Genomic DNA, 20,548 nt, shown 5'->3' with positions numbered 1-20,548 from the left:
CTGAGCCACCGCTTTTGGGGAGATAACTGCTTACTAGTCTATGCACAACATGTGTATCTACAGCGACAGATGCCATCGAACTGAAAATGTCACTTACCCAGTGTACATCTGTTCGTGGCATCAGTCGCTGAAGATTCACATGTGCCCACCCACCTCCCCGGGAGCCTGTAGCCGTTTGGAAGTTAGCTTCAACTTTGTACATTTGTAAATATATTAAATCTTAGTTAGGTACATACTTATTCACTCCATTGCATGGGCACTATTACTAACAAACAACTCCTACCTCACCCTCTGCGGGGAAAACAATCGAAGATGGAGTCGACGCCCATGCGCAATGGAGACAAAGAGGAGGAGTCCCTCGGTCCCGTGACTCGAAAGACTTCTTCGAAGAAAAACAACTTGTAACACTCCGACCCAACACCAGATGGCGGGCTATGCACAACATGTGAATCTTCAGCGACTGATGCCACGAACAGATGTACACTGGGTAAGTGACATTTTCATTTCCCTGCTGCTGTTCCCAACGAAAGCTTGAGTCGCCTCTGGTCCTGTGGGTTAGGAGTGATTTTTGCAGGTGTATCCTACTGCTATTCCAAGAATGTGTAAGATCACCTTGGGTAGGGCAGAGGTTCAAATGGTTCCTGGAAAAGAGGACTCAAAGTACTGGGGTCAGACCAGAGGATAAAAGTGAATTTACGGTCCCAGTATGCCATAGCGAGATAGTGTCTGGAAGGATAAATTACAACATTCACAACAACATTGAAAAATATGTTTGTGAGAAGGTATCAGAAACCGTATTGAAGTGAAATGAGATGTAGCTGGGAAGGCCACACAATCTAGGAAAAAAGCCCTATGGAGCAAAATAATAAATGTTTGGGTATGTAACCTAACTTAGTAGTTAAGGCATTTACTTCATTTGAGAGCAGCATACAAAAGCAGCATATTGCAGGGAAATAAGAGTGTTTCAAGTTTTGACATCTTGAGCTTCTTTTGTGATATATTACTGCATATAACATGCATGTCCTCTGATTGAAATACAACATGGATGTTGAGCTTTTCTGCAATAACGTCCATGTAAATGTGAATAAATAAGTTTCTCACTCTGTGATAGAATTGAAGTAATCTTGGTTTTCCAATGGCCATGGGTTTGGAAAACAAAACAAAAAATGTAAATACCAAGAAATCTGACCTCTTAGCCCAGCAGCAAAAGTTAGTGGGAGCTATATTCAATATAGTGTAGGCAAAACCTGCTCCAGCAGCGATATTGTGGTGGTATTTCAAAGGCTGTTTCTCCTTCACCTGGTGTCCTTTTCTTGAATAGTGAGACTGATAGTGAAGCTGTTATGATGACATCTTGTATAGTGACCATTCTAAATGATGAGCTTCAAATGCACCTTCTGCAAGAGTGCTCTGCAAGGCAGTGTTACGTTCGAGTGGTCAGTGGGAGGATTTAGTGGTGGTTAAACCCAGGGCACAGCACAAAGTGCATGGTGGAACAAAACTTCTTATTGCTCGGTGGACCATCCCTAATCCACAAGTTGCCATCAATACAGATGCCTCCCTTTCAGTATGGGGAGCACCCATGGGGCAACTCACATTCCAAGGGCCTCCGCAGCGACAACACTTACACATCAATGTATTCAAAGTGATTGTAATTCAGTTAATTCTCTGAGCATTTTACTTGCAACAAAACAATACTCTTTCGCACAAAGAAAATGAGAAAATATGCAACCTGCAAAAATCGAAGGGGCACACACTGGCCACTGTTGTTTAAGCTAGCACAGTCTGGCATTGGGTGTTTGCTCTATCAAGTCCTTCAGCTGGCTCAACACCTCCCAGGAGTGGACAGTGGCTTTGTGATCATGCTATGCAGACTGCAACAGGAAACACACAAAGGTGAAGACACTGCAGAAGTAATTGGCCAATGCTGCCAATGTTAGGGAGAGTGGAGCTACTCCAGTAGTAGATCTGCTTGCCACATGTAAGAACAAAAATGTTAACTTTGCCGGAAGCTGCCCACAATTCATGGGCAGTGCTTCAAGTATGAGTTGGTCAGGGAGGGAAAGGTACATATGTTTGTGGTCCACTACTGCTCATTTTGTGTGTAGTGAGTGTAAGGAAATGCCTCCTTGGCATGGTTACCCCCTGACTTTTTGCCTTTGCTGATGCTATGTTTTGAATTGAAAGTGTGCTGAGGCCTGCTAACCAGGCCCCAGCACCAGTGTTCTTTCCCTAACCTGTACTTTTGATTCCACAATTGGCACACCCTGGCACCCAGATAAGTCCCTTGTAACTGGTACCTCTGGTACCAAGGGCTCTGATGCCAGGGAAGGTCTCTAAGGGCTGCAGCATGTATTATGCCACCCTAGAGACCCCTCACCCAGCACAGACACACTGCTTACCAGCTTGTGTGTGCTAGTGAGAACAAAATGAGTAAGTCGACATGGCACTCCCCTCAGGGTGCCATGCCAGCCTCTCACTGCCTATGCAGTATAGGTAAGACACCCCTCTAGCAGGCCTTACAGCTCTAAGGCAGGGTGCACTATACCATAGGTGAGGGTACCAGTGCATGAGCACTGTGCCCCTACAGTGTCTAAGCAAAACCTTAGACATTGTAAGTGCAGGGTAGCCATAAGAGTATATGGTCTGGGTCACAGCACCATAATGGTTACACTGAAAACTGGGAAGTTTGGTATCAAACTTCTCAGCACAATAAATGCACACTGATGCCAGTGTACATTTTATTGTAAAATACACCACAGAGGGCACCTTAGAGGTGCCCCCTGAAACCTAACCGACTATCTGTGTAGGCTGACTGGTTCCAGAAGCCTGCCACACTAGAGACATGTTGCTGGCCTCATGGGGAGAGTGCCTTTGTCACTCTGAGGCCAGTAACAAAGCCTGCACTGGGTGGAGATGCTAACACCTCCCCCAGGCAGGAGCTGTAACACCTGGCGGTGAGCCTCAAAGGCTCACCCCTTTGTCACAGCACCGCAGGACACTCCAGCTAGTGGAGTTGCCCGCCCCCTCCGGCCCCGGCCCCCACTTTTGGCGGCAAGGCCGGAGAAAATAATGAGAATAACAAGGAGGAGTCACTGGCCAGTCAGGACAGCCCCTAAGGTGTCCTGAGCTGAGGTGACTCTAACTTTTAGAAATCCTCCATCTTGCAGATGGAGGATTCCCCCAATAGGATTAGGGATGTGACCCCCTCCCCTTGGGAGGAGGCACAAAGAGGGTGTACCCACCCTCAGGGCTAGTAGCCATTGGCTACTAACCCCCCAGACCTAAACACGCCCTTAAATTTAGTATTTAAGGGCTTCCCTGAACCTAAGATTTTAGATTCCTGCAACAACAAGAAGAAGGACTGCCTAGCTGAAAACCCCTGCAGAGGAAGACCAGAAGACAACAACTGCCTTGGCTCCAGAAACTCACCGGCCTGTCTCCTGCCTTCCAAAGAACTCTGCTCCAGCGACGCCTTCCAAAGGGACCAGCGACCTCTGAATCCTCTGAGGACTGCCCTGCTTCGACGACGACGACAAGAAACTCCCGAGGACAGCGGACCTGCTCCAAAAAGACTGCAACTTTATCCAAAGAAGCAGCTTTAAAGAACCCTGCAATCTCCCCGCAAGAAGCGTGAGACTTGCAACACTGCACCCGGCGACCCCGACTCAGCTGGTGGAGAACCAACACCTCAGGGAGGACCCCCGGACTACTCTACGACTGGTAGTACCAAAACCTGTCCCCCCTGAGCCCCCACAGCGCCGCCTGCAGAGGGAATCCCGAGGCTTCCCCTGACCGCGACTCTCTGAAACCTAAGTCCCGACGCCTGGAAAAGACCCTGCACCCGCAGCCCCCAGGACCTGAAGGACCGGACTTTCACTGCAGAAGTGACCCCCAGGAGTCCCTCTCCCTTGCCCAAGTGGAGGTTTCCCCGAGGAACCCCCCCCCCCTTGCCTGTCTGCAGCGCTGAAGAGATCCCTTGATCTCTCATTGACTTCCATTGCGAACCCGACGCTTGTTCTAACACTGCACCCGGCCGCCCCCGCGCCGCTGAGGGTGAAATTTCTGTGTGGGCTTGTGTCCCCCCCGGTGCCCTGCAAAACCCCCCTGGTCTGCCTTCCGAAGACGCGGGTACTTACCTGCTGGCAGACTGGAACCGGGGCACCCCCTTCTCTCCATTCTAGCCTATGCGTTTTGGGCACCACTTTGAACTCTGCACCTGTCCGGCCCTGAGCTGCTGGTGTGGTAACTTTGGGGTTGCTCTGAACCCCCAACGGTGGGCTACCTTGGACCAAGAACTGAACCCTGTAAGTGTCTTACTTACCTGGTAAAACTAACAAAAACTTACCTCCCCCAGGAACTGTGAAAATTGCACTAAGTGTCCACTTTTAAAATAGCTATTTGTGAATAACTTGAAAAGTATACATGCAATTGAAATGATTCAAAGTTCCTAATGTACTTACCTGCAATACCTTTCAAACAAGATATTACATGTTAAATTTGAACCTGTGGTTCTTAAAATAAACTAAGAAAAGATATTTTTCTAAACAAAACCTATTGGCTGGATTTGTCTCTGAGTGTGTGTACCTCATTTATTGTCTATGTGTATGTACAACAAATGCTTAACACTACTCCTTGGATAAGCCTACTGGTCGACCACACTACCACAAAATAGAGCATTAGTATTATCTCTTTTTACCACTATTTTACCTCTAAGGGGAACCCTTGGACTCTGTGCATGCTATTCCTTACTTTGAAATAGCACATACAGAGCCAACTTCCTACAGTGAGGAAAATTAAGCAAGCACCAGTGATGCTCATCCTCATTACACCCACCTGTGTGAGGCAGCCATGATACTCACTACTTCTGGAAATGTTTGTATTTCCCACGAAAAGCTGTCTGTATGTGCAGACCTCAGTTTCGCAGCAGTATAAGCTGGATGGACATCACTACCTCAGGGCACTGAATCCTGTGATTTTGCACATGAAGGCTTAGTATTTTGACACCTTAACAGATGAACGCATGCAGAATTTCAAGAAAGCTAGAAAAACCACCACAAGTGCTTGCCACTCAGCCAGATGAAATCTATTTCTTCACTGTTGTCATATCACTATGTAGCCCTTACAGGCCTCTGTGCTAGACATCATCTGTTACCAAATGCATTTACAAAAAGCAAGAAAAATTGAAGAAGGCCAATTAGTTTTCAAGATCCCTGTTGTGAAAGCCTTTTTGAAACCCTTAAAAGGTGATATATGCTAAAACGCCACTAGGCCTTCAATGGACCTCATTATTGTTCTTAGTAAGTTTATTCAGATGCCATTTGAAGTGTGGCACTCTTGCCTGCTACAGTTCCAGTAATGGGAAGTGACCTTCTCATTGCAGTCAATTCTTTCCATGAAGTTAGCGAACTTGCAGCCCTAACAATAGAGAAGCTTTTTATATAAGTGCACAAAGAGCAGATTGTCTTTTGAACACTCCCTCGTTTTATGTCCAAGGTCCTCTTCCCTGTCGATGTCAATCAGACTGTTGAGTTGTCAAGATATTTCTCTGTCGGTTGCAGAAGGGGTCTAGATACTGCTTTGATCGTACTAAAACCCTTCAAAAGGACCAAGCTTGTGACTGGTATCCCCTTGGAGAAGGGGAGAAGCAATATCCAAGGTGGATTGTCCAATGTAGTGAGGTTTGCTATGCCACAGCCAAAAGCTCACTACTTTGTGTTCCCAGGGCATATTCTTCATGGGGAATTAGGGAGCCACTATGGCCTAACTAGGCAATACTTCACTTGTGGGCATAGGTAAAGCTGCAACATAATCTGTGATACACAGTTCAACATTACTGTGAGGATGTTCATACTGGACGAGACACATGTGGGCCATGCTGAACTTTAAAACTTTGTTTCAAATGTCTTCCACTCTCGCAAGCCACCGGTGGGGTGAAGGGTACTGCTTTTCAGTCTCTGCAAAGAATATGTACTACAGGAGCACATGCTGCAAATGGAAACAGTTCCCTATAACAATAACTGTACTGCTTGTAGCACTGTAGACTCGCATGTACCCTGCCACCTCCCCAGATGATTTGCTGACACTATACTATTTTTGAAGAACTCTACGCTCAACAAACATATTGACATATCAGAGCACAAGTACACATAGATTCAAGTTTCACATCTGTACACTGTAGGAAGTTGGCTCTGTATGTGCTATTTCAAAGTAAGGAATAGCATGCACAGAGTCCAAGGGTTCCCCTTAGAGGTAAAATAGTGGTAAAAATAGATAATACTAATGCTCTATTTTGTGGTAGTGTGGTCGAGCAGTAGGCTTATCCAAGGAGTAGTGTTAAGCATTTGTTGTACATACACATAGACAATAAATGAGGTACACACACTCAGAGACAAATCCAGCCAATAGGTTTTTGTATAGAAAAATATCTTTTCTTAGTTTATTTTAAGAACCACAGGTTCAAATTCTACATGTAATATCTCATTCGAAAGGTATTGCAGGTAAGTACTTTAGGAACTTTAAATCGTAAAAATTGCATGTATACTTTACAAGTTATTGACAAATAGCTGTTTTAAAAGTGGACACTTAGTGCAATTTTCACAGTTCCTGGGGGAGGTAAGTTTTTGTTAGTTTTACCAGGTAAGTAAGACACTTACAGGGTTCAGTTCTTGGTCCAAGGTAGCCCACCGTTGGGGGTTCAGAGCAACCCCAAAGTCACCACACCAGCAGCTCAGGGCCGGTCAGGTGCAGAGTTCAAAGTGGTGCCCAAAACACATAGGCTAGAATGGAGCGAAGGGGGTGCCCCGGTTCCGGTCTGCTTGCAGGTAAGTACCCGCGTCTTCGGAGGGCAGACCAGGGGGGTTTTGTAGGGCACCGGGGGGGACACAAGCCCACACAGAAATTTCACCCTCAGCAGCGCGGGGGCGGCCGGGTGCAGTGTAAAAACAAGCGTCGGGTTCGCAATGTTAGTCTATGAGAGATCTCGGGATCTCTTCAGCGCTGCAGGCAGGCAAGGGGGGGATTCCTCGGGGAAAACCTCCACTTGGGTAAGGGAGAGGGACTCCTGGGGGTCACTTCTCCAGTGAAAGTCCGGTCCTTCAGGTCCTGGGGGCTGCGGGTGCAGGGTCTCTCCCAGGCGTCGGGACTTTAGGTTCAAAGAGTCGCGGTCAGGGGAAGCCTCGGGATTCCCTCTGCAGGCGGCGCTGTGGGGGCTCAGGGGGGACAGGTTTTGGTACTCACAGTATCAGAGTAGTCCTGGGGTCCCTCCTGAGGTGTTGGATCGCCACCAGCCGAGTCGGGGTCGCCGGGTGCAGTGTTGCAAGTCTCACGCTTCTTGCGGGGAGCTTGCAGGGTTCTTTAAAGCTGCTGGAAACAAAGTTGCAGCTTTTCTTGGAGCAGGTCCGCTGTCCTCGGGAGTTTCTTGTCTTTTCGAAGCAGGGGCAGTCCTCAGAGGATGTCGAGGTCGCTGGTCCCTTTGGAAGGCGTCGCTGGAGCAGGATCTTTGGAAGGCAGGAGACAGGCCGGTGAGTTTCTGGAGCCAAGGCAGTTGTCGTCTTCTGGTCTTCCTCTGCAGGGGTTTTCAGCTAGGCAGTCCTTCTTCTTGTAGTTGCAGGAATCTGATTTTCTAGGGTTCAGGGTAGCCCTTAAATACTAAATTTAAGGGCGTGTTTAGGTCTGGGGGGTTAGTAGCCAATGGCTACTAGCCCTGAGGGTGGGTACACCCTCTTTGTGCCTCCTCCCAAGGGGAGGGGGTCACAATCCTAACCCTATTGGGGGAATCCTCCATCTGCAAGATGGAGGATTTCTAAAAGTTAGAGTCACTTCAGCTCAGGACACCTTAGGGGCTGTCCTGACTGGCCAGTGACTCCTCCTTGTTGCTTTCTTTGTTCCCTCCAGCCTTGCCGCCAAAAGTGGGGGCCGTGGCCGGAGGGGGCGGGCAACTCCACTAAGCTGGAGTGCCCTGCTGGGCTGTGACAAAGGGGTGAGCCTTTGAGGCTCACCGCCAGGTGTCACAGCTCCTGCCTGGGGGAGGTGTTAGCATCTCCACCCAGTGCAGGCTTTGTTACTGGCCTCAGAGTGACAAAGGCACTCTCCCCATGGGGCCAGCAACATGTCTCTAGTGTGGCAGGCTGCTGGAACCAGTCAGCCTACACAGCTAGTTGGTTAAGTTTCAGGGGGCACCTCTAAGGTGCCCTCTGTGGTGTATTTTACAATAAAGTGTACACTGGCATCAGTGTGCATTTATTGTGCTGAGAAGTTTGATACCAAACTTCCCAGTTTTCAGTGTAGCCATTATGGTGCTGTGGAGTTCGTGTTTGACAGACTCCCAGACCATATACTCTTATGGCTACCCTGCACTTACAATGTCTAAGGTTTTGTGTAGACACTGTAGGGGCACAGTGCTCATGCACTGGTACCCTCACCTATGGTATAGTGCACCCTGCCTTAGGGCTGTAAGGCCTGCTAGAGGGGTGTCTTACCTATACTGCATAGGCAGTGAGAGGCTGGCATGGCACCCTGAGGGGAGTGCCATGTCGACTTACTCATTTTGTTCTCACTAGCACACACAGGCTTGTAAGCAGTGTGTCTGTGCTGAGTGAGGGGTCTCTAGGGTGGCATAAGACATGCTGCAGCCCTTAGAGACCTTTCTTGGCATCAGGGCCCTTGGTACTAGAAGTACCAGTTACAAGGGACTTATCTGAATGCCAGGGTGTGCCAATTGTGGATACAATGGTACATTTTAGGTGAAGGAACACTGGTGCTGGGGCCTGGTTAGCAGGGTCCCAGCACACTTCTCAGTCCAGTCAGCATCAGTATCAGGCAAAAAGTGGGGGGTAACTGCAACAGGGAGCCATTTCTTTACATACACCTACTATCTCATGACTGTATGCGAACATCAATATAAAGCAGTGTCCATGTGCTCCATGCATTAGGGGTGACATGGGAGGAAAACAAAATTTGAGTATGGCAGGAATGTGCAAAGCATGTAAAGCTACAGCGCTTCAAGTGGCAAACCGCTGTTTACAGGTAAGTAACGTCCTTACTATGTTGGGAAGGGATTTAACTCTGGACAATGACACGGCAGCCAAGAATCTTCCCTGTAGTACTTGTTTTTCTAGGCTCCCTCAATGTGCGAACAAATGCCCTCTATTTGTCTCTTGCTGGAGGGAGTGGAGTAGGAGTTCCACCTTGAGGTGATGTCCTCCAGGCTAGAATGTATACTTTAGAAGAATTTAGGGTGTTTCTGTACGTGCATGCCTTCTTGCCAGTCCCGTCCCGTTCCTTTCTGTGTTGCGGAAAGTGCAGCTGATTCTAATCACTGTAAATTGGGCGTGAGGGATTTGGGCCCTAGTCTGTTGACATTCAACATTTAGCTGGCTCTTCACCTCCCACTCAGAGCAGACCTTATGTATAGAGAATGAGGATTGAGTGGTGACTGATAGAATACATTTTCCTTCTTGATTTTGAGGAGGTTGCAAGCATTATGTGCATTTGTAAAGTGCACTATCGCCCAGGAGGGTATCCAGCATTGAGAAGGTGTGTATGCCTGTAATTGAAAAGCCAGGTCTTCAGCTTTTAGCAAAATACAAAAATCGAGAAGGGGGTTCTGATGTGCAGTCAGCCGATCCATGCTTTAGGAATGATGTGAGAGAATGCCCATCGTCCTGATCTTCTGATTTTGTTCTGTGTTTGTGTAGGTTGTGTATGCATAGGAGTCCTATGGAGTGGAGGTGTTTGAGTGGTTAGTAGTGTATGGAACTGTTCAGGTAGCTGTGGCCAACGTTGTGTAGTGCCTTGAATGTGTGTGTGTGTGGGGAGTTGGAAATTGGCACATTTGTGTATCAGAGCCAGTGGTGAACGCTTGGCAGTCACAATGCCTGCCTCCAAATCTCAATAAAGGCTGCTCAAAAACAGTTGTGTTGTGATGTGTCTCAGAAGTTGTTAATTCTTTTGCTTCTCACCTGTTTGACGTCTTCATGTTTACATTGTTCTTAAAGAGCAAGGTCTGACAGTAGCTACAGTTAAGAAGTACATGGCTGATCTGTTTGCGATTGTGTCTTCTTGACAAACCATCCCTGTAAAAATTATTTTCTGAAAGGTTTGCATTACTTCTTATTCCCATTCCATGTATTGTTCCTCAGTGGGATGTAAACTTTGTTTTGAATTTCTTGCCTGACTTATCCATTTGCTCCTTTTTCCAGTTCGACTTGTTATTCTAAAACAGTTACATGGGTATCAATTACTTTTGGTCTCAGGTTTGGAGGAATTCAAGCATTTTTATTTCCCCCACCTTTCAAAGCTTTACACTAGGATAAGTTGGCCCGTCATTCTTTCCCAGTGTAGTTTGTGGATTTCTAATGGGCCAACATATTACCCATCCTTCCTTTCCTCCTTTGCAGCCATCCAAAGAACTGCAATTTCTGCATAGGCCGTACTGCAGGCATGCAGTAGGGTACAACCGGACAGCATTGATGATCAGCTGCCCGCGACTTCACTGAAGATAAAAAGGCAAAGGTGGTGACCAAACATAACTTTGTGCTTGGGGATCCATTATATAAAGATCTCCTATCTAACCACCTAGCCAAGGAAGATCCTCTGGAAGTGTTCATGCCCATTGCACCAAGGCAATGGCTACTTTCCTGGCTTTTTCCAGAGGCCTTACATTTGCCGCACAATTAGATGATCATCCTTGCATACTTTTGTAATTTGCCTCGTGCCTGAGGCACTCAGTGATAGGTACTTTACCTGATCTTTGTTGCATGATTTCCTTGGTTAACTATCTCTAGTCAGTGCTGCCTCCCACGGAAGGACTTCCTGGAGGTAAGTAACCCATGTAAATAATTGTGCCTTAATTGTCTTGATATTGCAATTAAACTATTGGTCATTTATCATGCATTTAATGAATTAATGTATTATGGTTTTAAAGGAAACGATTGTATATGGAAGTATTTGAATATACGCGTCCTATGATGCATCCTGAAGCAGGCAAATTCTACCAAATTAATCCTGATGAATATGAACATCCGAACCCCTGGAAAGAAAGCTTCCAGCAGCTGGTATGAAGATTCACTATATATGATAGTTCAAATTGTGATTCTTTGATGCAGTAGTAGATATCATGCCTCGTCTGGTGTTTCGAAAGTGTTCTGAAGAGAAGTTGTTTTTTAAAAGCACAAGTCAAAAGTATGTAAAAAATGTATTTGGTAAATCTTTTAGGAGCAATAGTGATCTAATGTATTTACGTGCATTGATAAATCTTGGCTCAAGACATATTTATTCCCTCTGATTAATAACTGATTTCCATTGCCAGATTGTTCTTAATCTGCATTTAAGGCTCAGACACTCCAGCTTTTGTCGATCAGATGGGTGTGTACACTTAGTTTGAAACGTTTAGGATGTGGTATACAGGAAATAACCTGAATAACCAAGAGCATATTAGGAAAAACCTTCCCCAACCTGAATGTACACATGAAAAGGATTATCTTTTCTTTCCAGTCTTCAGCATGTTGTGGGAGTTTGTCACCTGCATGTTTTCTACAAGCTCTAATTAAGATCATACCTATCCATAAGGCCAAGAAAAAAAAAAAAGATGCTGTATTTTTATTTTTCATCTGCAGTTACGGTGACAACTGCAATTATGGTTTATTTTGCTAGGTCCTTTAGAACCCAAGACAAAAAGAACAACTTCGCAGCATAAATCCTTTTCTGGATTCACGTGATAAGCATTATTCTGCCAGCTAGTGGTTGGGTCCTCTTTACCTCATTTTTTTCCTTTTACGTTTGGGTGTTGTCTGTAGCCATTCAATGCTATGTCTGTCCTCCTATGATGTCAGATGTACACACCATTGGCCTCTGTGTGCGGTCGCCGTCTTCAGATTATTTTTTTCTCCCGTTGTAACTGGAAACAGCAGTCAAAGCTCTATGGACTCTGAAAGAATTGCTGACGGAAATACGTTGGATCGTCGAACAACAGAGAGGAAAACAAAGAACAAAAGGTGAATAACGGTAAACCGAGAATCACTAAAAGGGTGACCAAAGATCACCAGATAAGAGGGTGGACCATGCAAGGTGTCGACCATGCGGTCCGAAAATTCACGGAACGGGGGAGTGAACCACTAGGCAAATAGTAAATACTTCCTTTCAGTTCTGCCCAAAGTTCCCCCCATAACTTGCCCAAAAGAACAACCAAGAGATCTACAACTTCTGCCTGCCAGGGGACCATGACACGAAGAACTGCAAAGCGTGCACGGAGTTCAGACCCAAAACCCTGGGATCGAAGGAGAGACAGAGGCCTGTTGAGCGAGGAGGAGAACAATGTTGAGGAGACTGAAGTACTTAAGCATAAGGCACCGGCGCCAAGGTGGAAGAGGTCAGTGAAACCGAATGGAAACCGCCTACGAAGAAACCAAGGATGGGTAACCTGAAAAACACCAGGTAAACCAGAAAAAACATCCTGAGGTTGGACTGAACGCTTTAAACTTGAAGCTTCACAAGACTACCTCAGCTATGAAGTATTTGACGGCTGAAGAGAAATCAAAGCCCTAATGAACTCCATGGGTCCTGAAAGAAAGATTTTCAATGTTGAAAGGTGAGATAGAGGGCCAAGGAAGACCCGGCGGAAGCGTCGGACTAAAGAAAAGAGCTCCAAAAGGAGGATCAGTGGGTCTGGAGGGAAACCTCACAATCTCAGTGTAGGAAGTTGGCTCTGTATGTGCTATTTCAAAGTAAGGAATAGCATGCACAGAGTCCAAGGGTTCCCCTTAGAGGTAAAATAGTGGTAAAAATAGATAATACTAATGCTCTATTTTGTGGTAGTGTGGTCGAGCAGTAGGCTTATCCAAGGAGCAGTGTTAAGCATTTGTTGTACATACACATAGACAATAAATGAGGTACACACACTCAGAGACAAATCCAGCCAATAGGTTTTTGTATAGAAAAATATCTTTTCTTAGTTTATTTTAAGAACCACAGGTTCAAATTCTACATGTAATATCTCATTTGAAAGGTATTGCAGGTAAGTACTTTAGGAACTTTAAATCATAAAAATTGCATGTATACTTTTCAAGTTATTGACAAATAGCTGTTTAGGTAAGGTGTGGTGTCGAGTTCCACCACATTCATCTCTGTATCAGACATTATTTTGCTAAAAGTTGGAAGACTTTTTTAAAGAATCTAAAACTGTTTCTAGAATCTAATTTCAAACTTTTAACAAACTTTTTAAACTCTAAAAGACAATGCTAAACAGGGACTTAACACACAAGGCCCTAGCAGGACTTTTAAGAATTTAGAAAAATTTCAAATTGCAAAAATCAATTTCTAATGACAATTTTGGAATTTGTCGTGTGATCAGGTATTGGCTGAGTAGTCCAGCAAATGCAAAGTCTTGTATCCCACCGCTGCCACCAATGTAGGAAGTTGGCTCTGTATGCACTATTTCAAAGTAAGGAATAGTATGCACAGAGTCCAAGGGTTCCCCTTAGAGGTAAGATAGTGGCAAAAAGAGATAATACTAATGCTCTATTTTGTGGTAGTGTGGTCGAGCAGTAGGCTTATCCAAAGAGTAGTGTTAAGCATTTGTTGCACATACACATAGACAATAAATGAGGTACACACACTCAGAGACAAATCCAGCCAATAGGTTTTTATATAGAAAAATATCTTTTCTTAGTTTATTTTAAGAACCACAGGTTCAAATTCTACATGTAATATCTCATTCGAAAGGTATTGCAGGTAAGTACTTTAGGAACTTCAAATCATCAAAATTGCATGTATATTTTTCAAGTTATTCACAAATAGCTGTTTTAAAAGTGGACACTTAGTGCAATTTTCACAGTTCCTAGGGGAGGTAAGTTTTGGTTAGTTTTACCAGGTAAGTAAGACACTTACAGGGTCCAGTTCTTGGTCCAAGGTAGCCCACCGTTGGGGGTTCAGAGCAACCCCAAAGTCACCACACCAGCAGCTCAGGGCCGGTCAGGTGCAGAGTTCAAAGTGGTGCCCAAAACACATAGGCTAGAATGGAGAGAAGGGGGTGCCCCGGTTCCGGTCGGCTTGCAGGTAAGTACCCGCGTCTTCGGAGGGCAGACCAGGGGGGTTTTGTAGGGCACCGGGAGGGACACAAGTCCACACAGAAATTTCACCCTCAGCAGCACGGGGGCGGCCGGGTGCAGTGTAGAAACAGGCGTCGGGTTCGCAATGTTAGTCTATGAGAGATCTCGGGATCTCTTCAGCGCTGCAGGCAGGCAAGGGGGGGGGGTTCCTCGGGGAAACCTCCACTTGGGCAAGGGAGAGGGACTCCTGGGGGTCACTTCTCCAGTGAAAGTCCGGTCCTTCAGGTCCTGGGGGCTGCGGGTGCAGGGTCTCTCCCAGGCGTCGGGACTTTGGATTCAAAGAGTCGCGGTCAGGGGAAGCCTCGGGATTCCCTCTGCAGGCGGTGCTGTGGGGGCTCAGGGGGGACAGGTTTTGGTACTCACAGTATCAGAGTAGTCCCGGGGTCCCTCCTGAGGTGTCGGATCTCCACCAGCCGAGTCGGGGTCGCCGGGTGCAGTGTTGCAAGTCTCACGCTTCTTGCGGGGAGCTTGCAGGGTTCTTTCAAGGCTGCTGGAAACAAAGTTGCAGCCTTTCTTGGAGCAGGTCCGCTGTCCTCGGGAGTTTCTTGTCTTTTCGAAGCAGGGGCAGTCCTCAGAGGATGTCGAGGTCGCTGGTCCCTTTGGAAGGCGTCGCTGGAGCAGGATCTTTGGAAGGCAGGAGACAGGCCGGTGAGTTTCTGGAGCCAAGGCAGTTGTCTTCTGGTCTTCCTCTGCAGGGGTTTTCAGCTAGGCAGTCCTTCTTCTTGTAGTTGCAGGAATCTAATTTTCTAGGGTTCAGGGTAGCCCTTAAATACTAAATTTAAGGGCGTGTTTAGGTCTGGGGGGTTAGTAGCCAATGGCTACTAGCCCTGAGGGTGGGTACACCCTCTTTGTGCCTCCTCCCAAGGGGAGGGGGTCACAATCCTAACCCTATTGGGGGAATCCTCCATCTGCAAGATGGAGGATTTCTAAAAGTTAGAGTCACTTCAGCTCAGGACACCTTAGGGGCTGTCCTGACTGGCCAGTGACTCCTCCTTGTTGCTTTCTTTGTTCCCTCCAGCCTTGCCGCCAAAAGTGGGGGCCGTGGCCGGAGGGGGCGGGCAACTCCACTAAGCTGGAGTGCCCTGCTGGGCTGTGACAAAGGGGTGAGCCTTTGAGGCTCACCGCCAGGTGTTACAGCTCCTGCCTGAGGGAGGTGTTAGCATCTCCACCCAGTGCAGGCTTTGTTACTGGCCTCAGAGTGACAAAGGCACTCTCCCCATGGGGCCAGCAACATGTCTCTGGTGTGGCAGGCTGCTGGAACTAGTCAGCCTACACAGACAGACGGTTAAGTTTCAGGGGGCACCTCTAAGGTGCCCTCTGTGGTGTATTTTACAATAAAATGTTCACTGGCATCAATGTGCATTTATTGTGTTGAGAAGTTTGATACCAAACTTCCCAGTTTTCAGTGTAGCCATTATGGTGCTGTGGAGTTCGTGTTTGACAGACTCCCAGACCATATACTCTTATGGCTACCCTGCACTTACAATGTCTAAGGTTTTGTTTAGACACTGTAGGGGTACCATGCTCATGCACTGGTACCCTCACCTATGGTATAGTGCACCCTGCCCTAGGGCTGTAAGGCCTGCTAGAGGAGTGTCTTACCTATACTGCATAGGCAGTGAGAGGCTGGCATGGCACCCTGAGGGGAGTGCCATGTCGACTTACTCGTTTTGTCCTCACTAGCACACACAAGCTGGCAAGCAGTGTGTCTGTGCTGAGTGAGAGGTCTCCAGGGTGGCATAAGACATGCTGCAGCCCTTAGAGACCTTCCTTGGCATCAGGGCCCTTGGTACTAGAAGTACCAGTTACAAGGGACTTATCTGGATGCCAGGGTCTGCCAATTGTGGATACAAAAGTACAGGTTAGGGAAAGAACACTGGTGCTGGGGCCTGGTTAGCAGGCCTCAGCACACTTTCAATTGTAAACATAGCATCAGCAAAGGCAAAAAGTCAGGGGGCAACCATGCCAAGGAGGCATTTCCTTACACAACCCCCCCCAAACGAAAGAGGATGAGACTAACCTTTCCCAAGAGAGTCTTCATTTTCTAAGTGGAAGAACCTGGAAAGGCCATCTGCATTGGCATGGGCAGTCCCAGGTCTGTGTTCCACTATAAAGTCCATTCCCTGTAGGGAGATGGACCACCTCAACAGTTTAGGATTTTCACCTTTCATTTGCATCAGCCATTTGAGAGGTCTGTGGTCAGTTTGAACTAGGAAGTGAGTCCCAAAGAGGTATGGTCTCAGCTTCTTCAGGGACCAAACCACAGCAAAGGCCTCTGTAAAGAAATGGCTCCCTGTTGCAGTTACCCCCCACTTTTTGCCTGATACTGATGCTGACTTGACTGAGAAGTGTGCTGGGACCCTGCTAACCAGGCCCCAGCACCAGTGTTCCTTCACCTAAAATGTACCATTGTATCCACAATTGGCACACCCTGGCATTCAGATAAGTCCCTTGTAACTGGTACTTCTAGTACCAAGGGCCCTGATGCCAAGAAAGGTCTCTAAGGGCTGCAGCATGTCTTATGCCACCCTAGAGACCCCTCACTCAGCACAGACACACTGCTTACAAGCCTGTGTGTGCTAGTGAGAACAAAATGAGTAAGTCGACATGGCACTCCCCTCAGGGTGCCATGCCAGCCTCTCACTGCCTATGCAGTATAGGTAAGACACCCCTCTAGCAGGCCTTACAGCCCTAAGGCAGGGTGCACTATACCATAGGTGAGGGTACCAGTGCATGAGCACTGTGCCCCTACAGTGTCTACACAAAACCTTAGACATTGTAAGTGCAGGGTAGCCATAAGAGTATATGGTCTGGGAGTCTGTTTTACACGAACTCCACAGCACCATAATGGCTACACTGAAAACTGGGAAGTTTGGTATCAAACTTCTCAGCACAATAAATGCACACTGATGCCAGTGTACATTTTATTGTAAAATACACCACAGAGGGCACCTTAGAGGTGCCCCCTGAAACTTAACCAACTATCTGTGTAGGCTGACTGGTTCCAGCAGCCTGCCACACTAGAGACATGTTGCTGGCCCCATGGGGAGAGTGCCTTTGTCACTCTGAGGCCAGTAACAAAGCCTGCACTGGGTGGAGATGCTAACACCTCCCCCAGGCAGGAGCTGTGACACCTGGCGGTGAGCCTCAAAGGCTCACCCCTTTGTCACAGCCCAGCAGGGCACTCCAGCTTAGTGGAGTTGCCCGCCCCCTCCGGCCACGGCCACGGCCCCCACTTTTGGCAGCAAGGCTGGAGGGAACAAAGAAAGCAACAAGGAGGAGTCACTGGCCAGTCAGGACAGCCCCTAAGGTGTCCTGAGCTGAAGTGACTCTAACTTTTAGAAATCCTCCATCTTGCAGATGGAGGATTCCCCCAATAGGGTTAGGATTGTGACCCCCTCCCCTTGGGAGGAGGCACAAAGAGGGTGTACCCACCCTCAGGGCTAGTAGCCATTGGCTACTAACCCCCCAGACCTAAACACGCCCTTAAATTTAGTATTTAAAGGCTACCCTGAACCCTAGAAAATTAGATTCCTGCAACTACAAGAAGAAGGACTGCCCAGCTGAAAACCCCTGCAGCGGAAGACCAGAAGACGACAACTGCCTTGGCTCCAGAAACTCACCGGCCTGTCTCCTGCCTTCCAAAGATCCTGCTCCAGCGACGCCTTCCAAAGGGACCAGCGACCTCGACATCCTCTGAGGACTGCCCCTGCTTCGAAAAGACAAGACACTCCCGAGGACAGCGGACCTGCTCCAAGAAAGGCTGCGACTCGGTTTCCAGCAGCTTTAAAGAACCCTGCAAGCTCCCCGCAAGAAGCGTGAGACTTGCAACACTGCACCCGGCGACCCCGACTTGGCTGGTGGAGAACCGACACCTCAGGAGGGACCCCAGGACTACTCTGATACTGTGAGTACCAAAACCTGTCCCCCCTGAGCCCCCACAGCGCCGCCTGCAGAGGGAATCCCGAGGCTTCCCCTGACCGCAACTCTTTGAATCCAAAGTCCCGACACCTGGGAGAGACCCTGCACCCGCAGCCCCCAGGACCTGAAGGACCGGACTTTCACTGGAGAAGTGACCCCCAGGAGTCCCTCTCCCTTGCCCAAGTGGAGGTTTCCCCGAGGAACCCCCCCCCTTGCCTGCCTGCAGCGCTGAAGAGATCCCGAGATCTCTCATAGACTAACATTGCGAACCCGACGCTTGTTTCTACACTGCACCCGGCCGCCCCCGCGCCGCTGAGGGTGAAATTTCTGTGTGGGCTTGTGTCCCCCCCGGTGCCCTACAAAACCCCCCTGGTCTGCCCTCCGAAGACGCTGGTACTTCCCTGCAAGCAGACCGGAACCGGGGCACCCCCTTCTCTCCATTCTAGCCTATGTGTTTTGGGCACCACTTTGAACTCTGCACCTGACCGGCCCTGAGCTGCTGGTGTGGTGACTTGGGGGTTGCTCTGAACCCCCAACGGTGGGCTACCTTGGACCAAGAACTAAGCCCTGTAAGTGTCTTACTTACCTGGTTAACCTAACAAATACTTACCTCCCCTAGGAACTGTGAAAATTGCACTAAGTGTCCACTTTTAAAACAGCTATTTGTGAATAACTTGAAAAGTATACATGCAATTTTGATGATTTGAAGTTCCTAAAGTACTTACCTGCAATACCTTTCGAATGAGATATTACATGTAGAATTTGAACCTGTGGTTCTTAAAATAAACTAAGAAAATATATTTTTCTATACAAAAACCTATTGGCTGGATTTGTCTCTGAGTGTGTGTACCTCATTTATTGTCTATGTGTATGTACAACAAATGCTTAACACTACTCCTTGGATAAGCCTACTGCTCGACCACACTACCACAAAATAGAGCATTAGTATTATCTCTTTTTGCCACTATCTTACCTCTAAGGGGAACCCTTGGACTCTGTGCATGCTATTCCTTACTTTGAAATAGCACATACAGAGCCAACTTCCTACATTGGTGGATCAGCGGTGGGGTACAAGACTTTGCATTTGCTGGACTACTCAGCCAATACCTGATCACACGACAAATTCCAAAATTGTCATTAGAAATTCATTTTTGCAATTTGAAATTTTTCTAAATTCTTAAAAGTCCTGCTAGGGCCTTGTGTGTTAAGTCCCTGTTTAGCATTGTCTTTTAGAGTTTAAAAGTTTGTTAAAGGTTTGAAATTAGATTCTAGAAACAGTTTTAGATTCTTTAAAAAGTCTTCCAACTTTTAGCAAAATAATGTCTGATACAGAGATGAATGTGGTGGAACTCGACACCACACCTTACCTCCATCTTAAGATGAGGGAGCTAAGGTCTCTCTGTAATATAAAGAAAATAACCATTGGCTCCAGACCTACCAAAATTCAGCTCCAGGAGCTGTTGGCAGAGTTTGAAAAACCAACCCCTCTGAGGATGACTTCACAGAGGAAGAAATTAGTGACTTGGAGGGCAATTCCCCCCTTCCAGTCCTAAATAGGGAGACCAGGGCCTCTCAAGCCCTGTCTCCAAAAATGATAGTCAGAAATGTTGCTTCCCTCACAGGAGGGTCCAGCATTTCTGAAATCACTGAGGATGCTCTCAGTGAGGATGACCCCCTGTTAGCCAGGATGGTCAAAAGATTGGCTTTGGAAAAGCAGCTCCTAGCCATAGAAAGGGAAAGAAAAGAGATGGGCCTAGGTCCCATCGATGGTGGCAGCAACTTAAATAGGGTCAGAGATTCTCCTGACATCCTAAAAATCCCCAAAGGGATTGTAACAAAATATGAAGATGGTGATGACATCACCAAATGGTTCACAGCTTTTGAGAGGGCTTGTGTAACCAGAAAAGTAAACAGATCTCACTGGGGTGCTCTCCTTTGGGAAATGTTCACTGGAAAGTGTAGGGATAGACTCCTCACACTCTCTGGAAAAGATGCAGAATCTTATGACCTCATGAAGGGTACCCTGATTGAGGGCTTTGGATTCTCCACTGAGGAGTATAGAATTAGATTCAGGGGGGCTCAAAAATCCTCGAGCCAGACCTGGGTTGACTTTGTAGACTACTCAGTAAAAACACTAGATGGTTGGTTAACTGGAAATGAAGTGTGTGACTATGTTGGGCTTTATAATTTGTTTATGAAAGAACACATTTTAAGTAACTGCTTCAATGAAAAGTTGCATCAGTATCTGGTAGACCTAGGTCCAATTTCTCCCCAAGAATTGGGAAAGAAGGCAGACCACTGGGTCAAGACTAGGGTAACCAAAACTTCCACTGGGGGTGACCAAAAGAAAGGGGTTACAAAAACTCCCCAGGAGAAAGTGGGTGACACTAGAAACAAAGAAAAAGAGTCCTCTGTAGGCCCCCAAAAACCAGAACAGGTGGGTGGGCCCCAAGACACAACCCAAAACAAAGGTGGGTACCAGGGTAAGAACTGGGATGCCACTAAGGCATGGTGCCACA

The 20,548-nt window shown here is 47.2% G+C and overlaps 1 protein-coding gene across 2 annotated transcripts in view; it reads left to right on the top strand.

Annotated features, from left to right (window-relative positions):
- Nucleotides 1-20,548, top strand: part of FBXO11 (F-box protein 11) — a 608,024-nt gene that overhangs the window by 105,650 nt on the left and 481,826 nt on the right. For both annotated transcript variants that reach the window (XM_069234039.1, XM_069234040.1), the window contains exon 5: nucleotides 10,928-11,057. In XM_069234039.1, the coding sequence (XP_069090140.1) occupies nucleotides 10,928-11,057 (130 nt within the window). The remainder of the gene's footprint in view (nucleotides 1-10,927; nucleotides 11,058-20,548) is intronic.

The sequence above is a fragment of the Pleurodeles waltl genome, chromosome 5, assembly GCF_031143425.1.
Source record: "Pleurodeles waltl isolate 20211129_DDA chromosome 5, aPleWal1.hap1.20221129, whole genome shotgun sequence".
Lineage (NCBI taxonomy): Eukaryota > Metazoa > Chordata > Amphibia > Caudata > Salamandridae > Pleurodeles > Pleurodeles waltl.
The sequence above is the reverse complement of the archived record's forward strand: the minus strand, read 5'-3'. Positions and strand labels throughout refer to the sequence as shown.